At 42.3% G+C, this 15,770-nt stretch overlaps 1 protein-coding gene across 1 annotated transcript in view; it reads right to left on the bottom strand.

Annotated features, from left to right (window-relative positions):
• Window positions 1-370: 370 nt before the first annotated feature.
• LOC135570158 (NLR family CARD domain-containing protein 3-like) overlaps window positions 371-15,770 on the bottom strand; it is a 28,483-nt gene continuing 13,083 nt past the window's right edge. Inside the window, exons 2-9 of the mRNA XM_065016235.1 lie at window positions 10,111-10,254; window positions 5,717-5,833; window positions 4,918-5,034; window positions 3,557-3,641; window positions 3,199-3,427; window positions 1,080-2,847; window positions 603-776; window positions 371-377 (exon numbers count right to left, since the gene is read on the bottom strand). Of these exons, the coding sequence (XP_064872307.1) occupies window positions 371-377; window positions 603-776; window positions 1,080-2,847; window positions 3,199-3,427; window positions 3,557-3,641; window positions 4,918-5,034; window positions 5,717-5,833; window positions 10,111-10,238 (2,625 nt within the window). The 5' untranslated portion in view covers window positions 10,239-10,254. The remainder of the gene's footprint in view (window positions 378-602; window positions 777-1,079; window positions 2,848-3,198; window positions 3,428-3,556; window positions 3,642-4,917; window positions 5,035-5,716; window positions 5,834-10,110; window positions 10,255-15,770) is intronic.

Here is a 15,770-nt window from a genome sequence, read left to right as displayed (position 1 = left end):
TACCAATAACAGAGGCTACAACCAAACATGTTAACCTCTCACCATTACCAATAACAGAGGCTACAACAAAACATGCTAACCTCTCACCATTACCAATAACAGAGGCTACAACAAAACATGTTAACCTCTCACCATTACCAATAACAGAGGACACAACAAAACATACTAACCTCTCACCATTACCAATTACAGAGTGGGTATGATCCTTGTCACTATGTAACTTTCTCATTCATCATTATTCTCGATTCATTCCTGATTATTCATAATCATGGTAGCATCCACATGAATGTAGAAGTGTTCAGAAACATCTTCTATTCTTACTGACAATACAAGTGAAGTGACTCCAAAATGACAGGACATTATTCACCATTCAGTTTCTATCAGGAAAAACATCCAAAACACAACCAAGACAAACTGGAAATACATTCAACAAGTTAGTAGAATCACAAGCTTGATGTAATCACTGCAGGCATGGAATATGGGACCAAATACTAAACGTATGACTACTTTAATACACTATAAGTGAATATAAATGAATAATTACGACCTTTCAAATGGGAGAACTACATACCTAAAGTGCTTTCATATCTGATAATACTGACCTCAGAGTCTCCAGTTTACAGTGGGGATTCCCCAGTCCAGCAGAGAGCAGCTTCACTCCTGAATCCTTCAGGTCGTTGTTACTCAGATCCAGCTCTCTCAGGTGTGAGGGGTTTGACCTCAGAGTTGAGACCAGAGAAGCACAGCCTTCCTCTGTGACTCCACAGGCTGACAGCCTGACAAAGAGATCATCATGACTTCACAAACACACTGTTCATTTAACACCAGTAGTGTAGAAGGACAATGGTAGATGCATTTAGTTAATTCTCCCCAACAACATATAGATTCATCTTCCGTTTCCTAGAATTGTATGGTCATATTGTTATACTAATGTGAAAATCAATGAATTTATTCAATTTGTTTTTCAAAAGAATATATTATACACACATACATATTTTATTTTATTTATTTATTTTATTTCTCTAAACTGAATATTTCTTCCTGATGATTAGTTCTTATATGTCATTTTATTTACTCACAGAGCAACTCTGGAGGCTTTGACCACTGGCAGCAGCCTCAGAAGACCTTCCTCTGATCTGGAGTATTTCTTCAGGTCAAACACATCCAGCTCCTTTTCTGAGGTCAGCAACACAAAGACCAGAGCTGACCACTGTGCACGTGACAGGTTGGGTCTAGAGACACTTCCTGAGCTCAGGTATCTTTGGATCTCCTCCACTAGAGAATGGTCATTCAGTTCATTCAGACAGTGGAACAGATTGATGCTCCTCTCTGGAGAGAGATCCTCCCCGATCTTCTCCTTGATGTACTTGACTGTTTCTTCGTGGGTCTGTGAGCTGCTTCTTGTCTTTGTCAGTAAACCTCGTAAGTGCTTCTGATTGGACTCCAGTGAGAGGCCCAGAAGGAAGCGGAGGAAAAGGTCCAGGTTTCCCATCTCACTTTGTAAGGCTTTATCCACAGCACTCTTGAAGACAGTAACTTCAGGCTTGTCGTTTGTTTGCAGTTCATCCATTAGATTCTCATTGTTGTTGATGAATGAGAGGAACACATATACAGCAGCCAGAAACTCCTGAATGCTCAGATGAACAAAGCAGTACACCTTGTCCTGGTACAGCCCACATTCCTCTTTAAAGAGCTGTGTGCACAATCCTGAGTACACTGAGGCTTCATTGACATCAATGCCAGCCTCTATCAGGTCTTCTTCATAGAAAATCAGATTGCCCTTCACAAGCTGTTGAAAAGCCAGTTTTCCCAGTGACAGAATGCTCTCTTTATTCCAGTGTGGACCTGTCTCTTCTTTCCCAATATACTTTTCATTCTTCTGTTTGGTATGAAACACCACAAGGTGTGTGTACATCTCAGTCAGAGTCTTGGGCATCTCTTCTCTCTTATGTTTCAGCATGTGTTCAAGGACTGTTGCAGAAATCCAACAGAAGACTGGAATGTGGCACATGATGTGGAGGCTCCTTGATGTCTTTATGTGTGAGATGATTCTGCTGGCCAGGTCCTCATCACTGAATCTCTTCCTGAAGTACTCCTCCTTCTGTGGGTCATTGAACCCTCGTACCTCTGTCACCTGGTCAACACACCATGAAGGGATCTTATTGGCTGCTGCAGGTCGGGTAGTTATCCAGAGGAGAGCAGAGGGAAGCAGATTTCCCCTTATGAGATTTGTCAGCAGAACATCGACTGAGGTTGACTCTGAGACGTCCCAACAGATCTTGTTCTTCTGGAAGTCTAGGGGCAGTCGGCACTCATCCAGACCATCAAAGATGAACAGAACTTTGTACTTGTTGTAGTTGGAGATTCCTGATTGTTTGGTTTCCATTGAGAAGTGATTGAGAAGTTCAATGAAAGTGTTTTCCAATTTCATCAAATTCAGCTCCCGAAAAGGAAATGAAAATACAAATTGGACATCCTGATTTGCTTTTCCTTCAGCCCAGTCCAGAATGAACTTCTGCACAGAGACTGTTTTTCCAATGCCAGCGACTCCCTTTGTCAGCACAGTTCTGATACGTTTGTCTTGTCCAGTTAAGGGTTTGAAGATGTCGTTACATTTGATTGGAGTCTCTGGTCTTGCTTGTTTCCTGGTTGTTGTCTCAATCTGTCTCAGCTCATGTTCATTATTGACCTCTCCTGTTTCACCCTCTGTGATGTAGAGCTCTGTGTAGATCTTATTGAGAAGTGTTGGGTTTCCTTGTTTAGCGATCCCCTCAAATACACATTGAAACTTCTTCTTTAGATTAGATTTGAGTTCACGTTGGCAAATCACAGCAAGCTCATCTGAATCTAGAAATAACACAGAGGATATTAATATTACATCTGTTTTAATGTCTACAGTATTGTAGGACTGTTATAAAGTTGTAAATTATAATAATGTATTCTCTAAACTGACTGTATAAATGTTTTCATAATGCATTACAGACTGGTGTGACTGATTATATTATTATTGGTATTATTGATGGTATTATTAATGTTGTCTCTCTAAATGAATCACCACAACACATCCCTGCTGCTACTTGATGAGGTCACTAGGTGTTGTGTTAAGGCTGCTACAATATCATTGAGTTACACAGCTACTTTAGCTACAGCTTTTAAATGTTATAAAACATCATTCAACATGAGGCAGACAGATCTTACATTTCTCCAGTGTGTCAGCAAGCTCCTTCTGGTTCATTTTCCTCAGGATGTGCAGTGTGATCTTCAGAGCCCCCTCTCTGGCACTGCTCTCCTGCTGCTCATCTTCAGCATCCACCACTTCCTTATCCTGCTTCTGACTCTCAAAGCCTTCTGGGAGTTCTGGACTAAGAATCCTCTTGAACATCTTCAGCTCGTTCTTCACAAATGTCATAATTTTCTCCTCAAGCAACTGAAATAATCAAGTAAATAAATTAAGCAAGAGAATAAAATGCTTTCTCATTAACACATTAATGAATGATTGACAGATCAACTTTACTTGAGGTAAACAAAAACAAATGTACATAACAGGACCACATACACTGAATATGGAGTCCAGGTCTGTTTGATAACTCTGGGAAGACTGACCACTGAGAATCTCTGACTCTGATCTCTCCTGTTGGTTTCTGTGGACAAAACATGAGATTACATCTCCTCATCCAGGGAGTACACACACACACACGTACACACACACACACACACGCACACACACACACACAGGGAGGGAATGTTGTGTTTGTTTAATATTGTTTTAGGACTATGCAAATGGACAAAAGGATTGTTCAATGACAGATATGTATTTGTTTAAAATCACTTGATGTTTTAATTTCAGAGAGACAAATAATCATGTTTTCTTTGCGCAAAATGCTATATATTTGCCTCACTCAAATGTTACCGCCGGAATAATGAGACTATAAGGAGTACCAGTACTGAGTCAATGTGCAGGGTACCAGGTAGTTGAGGTAATAATGAGACTATAAGGAGTACCAGTACTGAGGCAATGTGCAGGGTACCAGGTAGTTGAGGTAATAATGAGACTATAAGGAGAACCAGTACTGAGTCAGTGTGCAGGGTACCAGGTAGTTGAGGTAATAATGAGACTATAAGGAGTACCAGTACTGAGTCAATGTGCAGGGTACCAGGTAGTTGAGGTAATAATGAGACTATAAGGAGTACCAGTACTGAGGCAATGTGCAGGGTACCAGGTAGTTGAGGTAATAATGAGACTATAAGGAGAACCAGTACTGAGTCAGTGTGCAGGGTACCAGGTAGTTGAGGTAATAATGAGACTATAAGGAGTACCAGTACTGAGTCAATGTGCAGGGTACCAGGTAGTTGAGGTAATAATGAGGCTATAAGGAGTACCAGTACTGAGTCAATGTGCAGGGTACCAGGTAGTTGAGGTAATAATGAGGCTATAAGGAGTACCAGTACTGAGTCAATGTGCAGGGTACCAGGTAGTTGAGGTAATAATGAGACTATAAGGAGTACCAGTACTGAGTCAATGTGCAGGGTACCAGGTAGTTGAGGTAATATGAGACTATAATTGAGATAATATGTACATGTAGGTAGAGGTAAAAGTGACTAGACAATCAGAATAGAGATTACTTCTCCTCATCCAGGGAGTTCAGACACACACACACACACACACACACACACACACACACACACACACACACACACACACACACACACACACACACACACACACACACACACACACACACACACAGGGAGGGAATGTTGTGTTTGTTTAATATTGTTTTAGGACTATGAAAATGGAAAAAATGATTAGCCTATGGATTATGAAAACAACAACAATAAATGGGAAAATGGGAGAGGAGAAATGACTAGAGACAGTGTTGTTTAACTCACTGACCAGGACCCATGAGTTCTTCTTACCTTTGTTCAGTAGAAAAGTCTCCCTCTCTAAAGTATAGAGGAGGTTCCATAGACTGGTCACTCTTCATGGACACACAGCTGGGAACAGGGGAGGCTGGTCTCTCCTGCTTGATTGGTCTTCAACACAACAGAGACAAACATTACATCTCTCATCTACACTGAGCTCAGATGGGGAAACATAAGAAGAGTTTCATTCCAAAATGCTATATATCACTTTTCAGAAATGTTCATAGATTAGCTTTTATTGTTTAAAGAAGTTATGTTATGTTATGTAATAATGAGACTATAAGGAGAACCAGTACTGAGTCAATGTGCAGGGTACCAGGTAGTTGAGGTAATAATGAGACTATAAGGAGAACCAGTACTGAGTCAATGTGCAGGGTACCAGGTAGTTGAGGTAATAATGAGACTATAAGGAGAACCAGTCCTGAGTCAATGTGCAGGGTACCAGGTAGTTGAGGTAATAATGAGACTATAAGGAGTACCAGTACTGAGTCAATGTGCAGGGTACCAGGTAGTTGAGGTAATAATGAGACTATAAGGAGAACCAGTACTGAGTCAATGTGCAGGGTACCAGGTAGTTGAGGTAATAATGAGACTATAAGGATAACCAGTACTGAGTCAATGTGCAGGGTACCAGGTACCACACACACACACACACAGTGAGGGAATGTTGTGTTTGTTTAATATTGTTTTAGGACTATGAAAATGGACAAAAGGATTTGGAAAATGGGAGAGGAGAAATGACTAGAGACAGTGTTGTTTAACTCACTGACCAGGACCCATGAGTTCTTCTTACCTTTGTTCAGTAGAAAAGTCTCCCTCTCTAAAGTTTATAGGTAGATTCATAGACAGGTCACTCTTCATGGACACACAGCTGGGAACAGGGGAGGCTGGTCTCTCCTGCTTGATTGGTCTTCAACACAACAGAGACAAACATTACATCTCTCATCTACTCTGAGCTCAGATGGGGAAACATAAGAAGAGTTTCACAAATAGAACTGACTTCTAGACGTTAGTTAACGCGCGCGAGCAGTGTGTCATTTTTAATGAGATTAATTTATCGACGCGAGCGTTGTAGTCAGTCTGTCAGCCCCGCTAAAAGGCTGGTGTCGTTACTCTGCCTTCTCCGGGGGCATGTTGAGGTAAATTTACTAACCGGGAGGGTTGAATGATGTAATTTATTGGAGGGCTGGAAGACGCACTCTCGAGGTTGTTTACTCACAATATCAGATATTAAGATGATTTTTATAATGAAGGTATACTGAGGTTGAGGTTCTGACTAGTGATTATTTACCCGGGGTTCAATACCTGCTATTGAGGCGCCCTGAAAATAATATTCAAAAGTTCGGTCCTTGGACACAGAGGTTTAAACACTAAAGTTACCGTCCATCTAGTGAAGAGAGGAGAACCGGACAGAGGTAGCCAGCATCCGTCAACGAGAGAGGGAGAAGCCTCACCGGGATTTAACAGGTGGAAGAAACAACCGGGGAGCCGGTGATGATGTAGTGGTAGCTATGGTAACTAGGATGCTGCTGGTAGAGTAGCAAACTAGCTTACCGAGCTGTACCGACTAGCTAGGATAACTAGGATGCTGCTGGTAGAGTAGCTAGCTAGCTTACCGAGCTGTACCGACTAGCTAGGACAACTAGGATGCTGCTGGTAGAGTAGCTAGCTAGCTTACCGAGCTGTACCGACTAGCTAGGATAACTAGGATGCTGCTGGTAGAGTAGCTAGCTAGCTTACCGAGCTGTACCGACTAGCTAGGACAACTAGGATGCTCCTGGTAGAGTAGCTAGCTAGCTTACCGAGCTGTAACGACTAGCTAGGATAACTAGGATGCTGCTGGTAGAGTAGCTAGCTAGCTAACCGAGCTGTACCGACTAGCTTGGTTAGTTAGCAGGTCGTTCGTCTGTCCCTCGTCTCGATGATGAATCCGGTGAACCACAAAATGAAACGAGGATAGAGAGTGAAAAGGATCTGGCTACACTCATAATGTCCCTCACCGTAAAGAAAAAAGCAAATTGAACAATAAACTTCGGTGTCTCAACACTGTAACAAACTCCGTCGATATTCCCCAAGATCACCTCAGTCCACTCTGCGCGTAACCGGACAATATCCACACCGAACGTGGACGCGGACAGTTCTGTACGGGGACGCGGACAGTTCCAGAACGCGGACATGAGCAGTGCAACACAATAACCTAAACCCAGTCTTTACAGTGGGTTACATTAGTAATATTCATTTTTTATTATTATGTTTAACAAACATTTTTACAAAATTATAACAACATTTTGAGATCAAACATTCAGTTTTTTTATGACAATATGTTGAGATCTGGGTCCATATGGCCAAAGTGTCTGAGTAGAAAATTGGTCGTATAAGTGCTGAGAATAAAGACATTTTACACTTATGGGTATAAATGACCTAGTTACCTACCCATTGCCTAAATTACCTACCCACCTAGTCAGTAGATATTTAGGACACCTGGTGAGCTGTCCTAAGTAGTTAAGAGTTAACAGCAGGTGTCCTAAGTAGTTAAGAGTTAACAGCAGGTGTCTTGATAATACTATAGAATAATGCAGTGAGTCAGTGGTTCCTGAGCCACATGTAATTGCATTGCAGTAGTTAAAAATAATGTTTTTATATTTCTATGTGATCAACCCATAAATAATACAGACCTACATGCAACAGTATGTCTTGTGCTTTTGGCAATGATTTATGTATAATATTTATGTATAACTGCATAGCATTTTGTCTTCATTTTGGCAGATTAACTCAGGCTTATTTCTGAAGATTAATTCAGGTTGGAGTTGGAGCTGTGACCGAAGGGTGGCTGGTTCGAATCCCGGGCCGGGCGCTGGAAAAAACAGGTGGAATTGATCTGACCACTGGATGGCTGCTGGGTTCACATCCTCAAAACATGAACCTTTTGTTGATCAGAACTATAGAGGTTCTTCTTCACTGAACCCCAAAATATATATAACTTTTATTGATTTCATATTTTAAGGAAGTGATAGAAGCCTTTTTATAAGGAACCTTATTTTCTAAACACGTTTTTCTTTTGATGATTTAATTATCTACATCATGTTATTTCAAGTTCTCTCTTTGGAGCAAAACATCATATTGTTAAAAAATACTCCTAAATTGGGGATGGATATAAATTGGGCAGTTGAAGGCGTCTAGGGTGTAATATGTGTTCGATGAAAATGAACATTGTATGAAACGTTGTAGGCAACATTATTGGAAGGGACTTGATGCCTACTATGCCAAAGATATTTAGAGTTGTTAAACGGGTGTGAAGAGAGTGTTGATGTAACAGTTATATTGTCAATATTCTGCTGGTAACAACCATCACAATTGGTTAAAATTCTCGCTATACACCAAGTCACTTGGCTCTGTCATAACCTCACATGGTCTCTCCTATCATTGCTATGCAGACGACACACAATTAATCTTCTCCTTTCCCCCTTCTGACGACCAGGTGGCGAATCGCATCTCTGCATGTCTGGCAGACATATCAGTGTGGATGACGGATCATCACCTCAAGCTGAACCTCGGCAAGACGGAGCTGCTCTTCCTCCCGGGGAAGGACTGCCCGTTCCATGATCTCGCCATCACGGTTGACAACTCCATTGTGTCCTCGTCCCAGAGCGCTAAGAACCTTGGCGTGATCCTGGACAACACCCTGTCGTTCTCAAATAACATCAAGGCGGTGGCCCGTTCCTGTAGGTTCATGCTCTACAACATCCGCAGAGTACGACCCTGCCTCACACAGGAAGCGGCGCAGGTCCTAATCCAGGCACTTGTCATCTCCCGTCTGGATTACTGCAACTCGCTGTTGGCTGGGCTCCCTGCCTGTGCCATTAAACCCCTACAACTCATCCAGAACGCCGCAGCCCGTCTGGTGTTCAACCTTCCCAAGTTCTCTCACGTCACCCCGCTCCTCCGCTCTCTCCACTGGCTTCCAGTTGAAGCTCGCATCCGCTACAAGACCATGGTGCTTGCCTACGGAGCTGTGAGGGGAACGGCACCTCACTACCTCCAGGCTCTGATCAGGCCCTACACCCAAACAAGGGCACTGCGTTCATCCACCTCTGGCCTGCTCGCCTCCCTACCACTGAGGAAGTACAGTTCCCGCTCAGCCCAGTCAAAACTGTTCGCTGCTCTGGCCCCCCAATGGTGGAACAAACTCCCTCACGACGCCAGGACAGCGGAGTCAATCACCACCTTCCGGAGACACCTGAAACCCCACCTCTTTAAGGAATACCTAGGATAGGATAAAGTAATCCTTCTCCCCCTCCCCCCTTAAAAGACCTAGATGCACTATTGTAAAGTGGCTGTTCCACTGGATGTCATAAGGTGAAAGCACCAATTTGTAAGTCGCTCTGGATAAGAGCGTCTGCTAAATGACTTAAATGTAAATGTAAATGTTAAAATATGCATTCCATTATATTAGTCAATAATTAAGAGAAGGCAAAGTGGTTGTGTCATGTAAAAATCCTATCAAATGTCTGACATTGCAACGAGTACAGTCAGGGTGCCGTGGAACCCCTGCAGTACCTCCACAGACCCCGGATTGAGAACCCCTGCAGTACCTCCACAGACCCCGGATTGAGAACCCCTGCAGTACCTCCCCAGACCCCGGATTGAGAACCCCTGCAGTACCTCCACAGACCCCGGATTGAGAACCCCTGCAGTACCTCCACAGACCCCGGATTGAGAACCCCTGCAGTACCTCCACAGACCCCGGATTGAGAACCCCTGCAGTACCTCCACAGACCCCGGATTGAGAACCCCTGCAGTACCTCCACAGACCCCGGATTGAGAACCCCTGCAGTACCTCCCCAGACCCCGGATTGAGAACCCCTGCAGTACCTCCACAGACCCCGGATTGAGAACCCCTGCAGTACCTCCCCAGACCCCGGATTGAGAACCCCTGCAGTACCTCCACAGACCCCGGATTGAGAACCCCTGCAGTACCTCCACAGACCCCGGATTGAGAACCCCTGCAGTACCTCCCCAGACCCCGGATTGAGAACCCCTGCAGTACCTCCACAGACCCCGGATTGAGAACTCCTGATTTAGCAGATGCTCTTATCCAGAGTGATTTACAGTAAGTGCATTCATCTTAAGATAGCTATTTATTTTGGAAATAAACTTTATAAATTATTCATTAAATTGTCATCTTACCTCTTATCTTTGGTGTCATGTCCCTCAGAGAGATGAATTTTAGAGGCAGGGCCCCCCTCCTCTCTCTCCCCAGAGAGACTCATTTTAGAGACAGGGCCACCCTCCTCTCTCTCCCCAGAGAGACTCATTTTAGAGCACTGACCCCTAAACAGAGATCCAACATGTTGGTTGTGGTTAACACAGTAACAACTAAACAGAGATCCAGCATGTTGGTTGTGGTTAACACAGTGACAACTAAACAGAGATCCAACATGTTGGTTGTGGTTAACACAGTGACAACTAAACAGAGATCCAACATGTTGGTTGTGGTTAACACAGTGACAACTAAACAGAGATCCAACATGTTGGTTGTGGTTAACACAGTGACAACTAAACAGAGATCCAACATGTTGGTTGTGGTTAACACAGTGACAACTAAACAGAGATCCAACATGTTGGTTGTGGTTAACACAGTGACAACTAAACAGAGATCCAACATGTTGGTTGTGGTTAACACAGTGACAACTAAACAGAGATCCATCATGTTGGCTGTGGTTAACACAGTGACAACTAAACAGAGATCCAACATGTTGGTTGTGGTTAACACAGTGACAACTAAACAGAGATCCAACATGTTGGTTGTGGTTAACACAGTGACAACTAAACAGAGATCCAACATGTTGGTTGTGGTTAACACAGTGACAACTAAACAGAGATCCAACATGTTGGTTGTGGTTAACACAGTGTCAACTAAACAGAGATCCAACATGTTGGTTGTGGTTAACACAGTGACAACTAACCAGAGATCCAACATGTTGGTTGTGGTTAACACAGTGACAACTAACCAGAGATCCAACATGTTGGTTGTGGTTAACACAGTGACAACTAAACAGAGATCCAACATGTTGGTTGTGGTTAACACAGTGACAACTAAACAGAGATCCAACATGTTGGTTGTGGTTAACACAGTGACAACTAAACAGAGATCCATCATGTTGGCTGTGGTTAACACAGTGACAACTAAACAGAGATCCAACATGTTGGTTGTGGTTAACACAGTGACAACTAAACAGAGATCCAACATGTTGGTTGTGGTTAACACAGTGACAACTAAACAGAGATCCAACATGTTGGTTGTGGTTAACACAGTGACAACTAAACAGAGATCCAACATGTTGGTTGTGGTTAACACAGTGACAACTAAACAGAGATCCAACATGTTGGTTGTGGTTAACACAGTGACAACTAAACAGAGATCCAACATGTTGGTTGTGGTTAATACAGTGACACCTAAACAGAGATCCAACATGTTGGTTGTGGTTAACACAGTGACAACTAAACAGAGATCCAACATGTTGGTTGTGGTTAACACAGTGACAACTAAACAGAGATCCAACATGTTGGTTGTGGTTAACACAGTGACAACTAAACAGAGATCCAACATGTTGGTTGTGGTTAACACAGTGACAACTAAACAGAGATCCAACATGTTGGTTGTGATTAACACAGTGACAACTAAACAGAGATCCAACATGTTGGTTGTGGTTAACACAGTGACAACTAACCAGAGATCCAGCATGTTGGTTGTGGTTAACACAGTGTCAACTAAACAGAGATCCAACATGATGGTTGTGGTTAACACAGTGTCAACTAAACAGAGATCCAGCATGTTGGTTGTGGTCAACACAGTGACAACTAAACAGAGATCCAGCATGTTGGTTGTGGTCAACACAGTGACAACTAAACAGAGATCCAGCATGTTGGTTGTGGTTAACACAGTGACAACTAAACAGAGATCCAACATGTTGGTTGTGGTCAACACAGTGACAACTAAACAGAGATCCAACATGTTGGTTGTGGTTAACACAGTGACAACTAAACAGAGATCCAACATGTTGGTTGTGGTCAACACAGTGACAACTAAACAGAGATCCAACATGTTGGTTGTGGTTAACACAGTGACAACTAAACAGAGATCCAACATGTTGGTTGTGGTTAACACAGTGACAACTAAACAGAGATCCAACATGTTGGTTGTGGTTAACACAGTGACAACTAAACAGAGATCCAACATGTTGGTTGTGGTTAACACAGTGACAACTAAACAGAGATCCAACATGTTGGTTGTGGTTAACACAGTGACAACTAAACAGAGATCCAACATGTTGGTTGTGGTTAACACAGTGACAACTAAACAGAGATCCAACATGTTGGTTGTGGTTAACACAGTGACAACTAAACAGAGATCCAACATGTTGGTTGTGGTTAACACAGTGACAACTAAACAGAGATCCAACATGTTGGTTGTGGTTAACACAGTGACAACTAAACAGAGATCCAACATGTTGGTTGTGGTTAACACAGTGACAACTAAACAGAGATCCAACATGTTGGTTGTGGTTAACACAGTGACAACTAAACAGAGATCCAACATGTTGGTTGTGGTTAACACAGTGACAACTAAACAGAGATCCAACATGTTGGTTGTGGTTAACACAGTGACAACTAACCAGAGATCCAACATGTTGGTTGTGGTTAACACAGTGACAACTAAACAGAGATCCAACATGTTGGTTGTGGTTAACACAGTGACAACTAACCAGAGATCCAACATGTTGGTTGTGGTTAACACAGTGACAACTAAACAGAGATCCAACATGTTGGTTGTGGTTAACACAGTGACAACTAAACAGAGATCCAACATGTTGGTTGTGGTTAACACAGTGACAACTAAACAGAGATCCAACATGTTGGTTGTGGTTAACACAGTGACAACTAACCAGAGATCCAACATGTTGGTTGTGGTTAACACAGTGACAACTAACCAGAGATCCAACATGTTGGTTGTGGTTAACACAGTGACAACTAAACAGAGATCCAACATGTTGGTTGTGGTTAACACAGTGACAACTAAACAGAGATCCAACATGTTGGTTGTGGTTAACACAGTGACAACTAAACAGAGATTGTTGGTTGTAGAGATCCAACATGTTGGTTGTGGTCAACACAGTGACAACTAAACAGAGATCCAACATGTTGGTTGTGGTTAACACAGTGACAACTAAACAGAGATCCAACATGTTGGTTGTGGTCAACACAGTGACAACTAAACAGAGATCCAACATGTTGGTTGTGGTTAACACAGTGACAACTAAACAGAGATCCAACATGTTGGTTGTGGTTAACACAGTGACAACTAAACAGAGATCCAACATGTTGGTTGTGGTTAACACAGTGACAACTAAACAGAGATCCAACATGTTGGTTGTGGTTAACACAGTGACAACTAAACAGAGATCCAACATGTTGGTTGTGGTTAACACAGTGACAACTAAACAGAGATCCAACATGTTGGTTGTGGTTAACACAGTGACAACTAAACAGAGATCCAACATGTTGGTTGTGGTTAACACAGTGACAACTAAACAGAGATCCAACATGTTGGTTGTGGTTAACACAGTGACAACTAAACAGAGATCCAACATGTTGGTTGTGGTTAACACAGTGACAACTAAACAGAGATCCAACATGTTGGTTGTGGTTAACACAGTGACAACTAAACAGAGATCCAACATGTTGGTTGTGGTTAACACAGTGACAACTAAACAGAGATCCAACATGTTGGTTGTGGTTAACACAGTGACAACTAAACAGAGATCCAACATGTTGGTTGTGGTTAACACAGTGACAACTAACCAGAGATCCAACATGTTGGTTGTGGTTAACACAGTGACAACTAAACAGAGATCCAACATGTTGGTTGTGGTTAACACAGTGACAACTAACCAGAGATCCAACATGTTGGTTGTGGTTAACACAGTGACAACTAAACAGAGATCCAACATGTTGGTTGTGGTTAACACAGTGACAACTAAACAGAGATCCAACATGTTGGTTGTGGTTAACACAGTGACAACTAAACAGAGATCCAACATGTTGGTTGTGGTTAACACAGTGACAACTAACCAGAGATCCAACATGTTGGTTGTGGACAATAACACAGTGACAACTAACCAGAGATCCAACATGTTGGTTGTGGTTAACACAGTGACAACTAAACAGAGATCCAACATGTTGGTTGTGGTTAACACAGTGACAACTAAACAGAGATCCAACATGTTGGTTGTGGTTAACACAGTGACAACTAAACAGAGATCCATCATGTTGGTTGTGGTTAACACAGTGACAACTAAACAGAGATCCAACATGTTGGTTGTGGTTAACACAGTGACAACTAAACAGAGATCCAACATGTTGGTTGTGGTTAACACAGTGACAACTAAACAGAGATCCAACATGTTGGTTGTGGTTAACACAGTGACAACTAAACAGAGATCCAACATGTTGGTTGTGGTTAACACAGTGACAACTAAACAGAGATCCAACATGTTGGTTGTGGTTAACACAGTGACAACTAAACAGAGATCCAACATGTTGGTTGTGGTTAACACAGTGACACCTAAACAGAGATCCAACATGTTGGTTGTGGTTAACACAGTGACAACTAAACAGAGATCCAACATGTTGGTTGTGGTTAACACAGTGACAACTAAACAGAGATCCAACATGTTGGTTGTGGTTAACACAGTGACAACTAAACAGAGATCCAACATGTTGGTTGTGGTTAACACAGTGACAACTAAACAGAGATCCAACATGTTGGTTGTGATTAACACAGTGACAACTAAACAGAGATCCAACATGTTGGTTGTGGTTAACACAGTGACAACTAACCAGAGATCCAGCATGTTGGTTGTGGTTAACACAGTGTCAACTAAACAGAGATCCAACATGTTGGTTGTGGTTAACACAGTGTCAACTAAACAGAGATCCAGCATGTTGGTTGTGGTCAACACAGTGACAACTAAACAGAGATCCAGCATGTTGGTTGTGGTTAACACAGTGACAACTAAACAGAGATCCAACATGTTGGTTGTGGTTAACACAGTGACAACTAAACAGAGATCCAACATGTTGGTTGTGGTCAACACAGTGACAACTAAACAGAGATCCAGCATGTTGGTTGTGGTTAACACAGTGACAACTAAACAGAGATCCAACATGTTGGTTGTGGTCAACACAGTGACAACTAAACAGAGATCCAACATGTTGGTTGTGGTTAACACAGTGACAACTAAACAGAGATCCAACATGTTGGTTGTGGTCAACACAGTGACAACTAAACAGAGATCCAACATGTTGGTTGTGGTTAACACAGTGACAACTAAACAGAGATCCAACATGTTGGTTGTGGTTAACACAGTGACAACTAAACAGAGATCCAACATGTTGGTTGTGGTGTTTAACACAGTGACAACTAAACAGAGATCCAACATGTTGGTTGTGGTTAACACAGTGTCAACTAACCAGAGATCCAACATGTTGGTTGTGGTTAACACAGTGACAACTAAACAGAGATCCAACATGTTGGTTGTGGTTATTAACACAGTGACAACTAAACAGAGATCCAACATGTTGGTCCAACATGTGGTTATTAACACAGTGACAACTAAACAGAGATCCAACATGTTGGTTGTGGTTAACACAGTGACAACTAAACAGAGATCCAACATGTTGGTTGTGGTTAACACAGTGACAACTAACCAGAGATCCAACATGTTGGTTGTGGTTATTAACACAGTGACAACTAAACAGAGATCCAACATGTTGGTTGTGGTTAA

Source organism: Oncorhynchus nerka, unplaced genomic scaffold (genome assembly GCF_034236695.1).
Source record: "Oncorhynchus nerka isolate Pitt River unplaced genomic scaffold, Oner_Uvic_2.0 unplaced_scaffold_1071, whole genome shotgun sequence".
NCBI lineage: Eukaryota > Metazoa > Chordata > Actinopteri > Salmoniformes > Salmonidae > Oncorhynchus > Oncorhynchus nerka.
The sequence above is the reverse complement of the archived record's forward strand: the minus strand, read 5'-3'. Positions and strand labels throughout refer to the sequence as shown.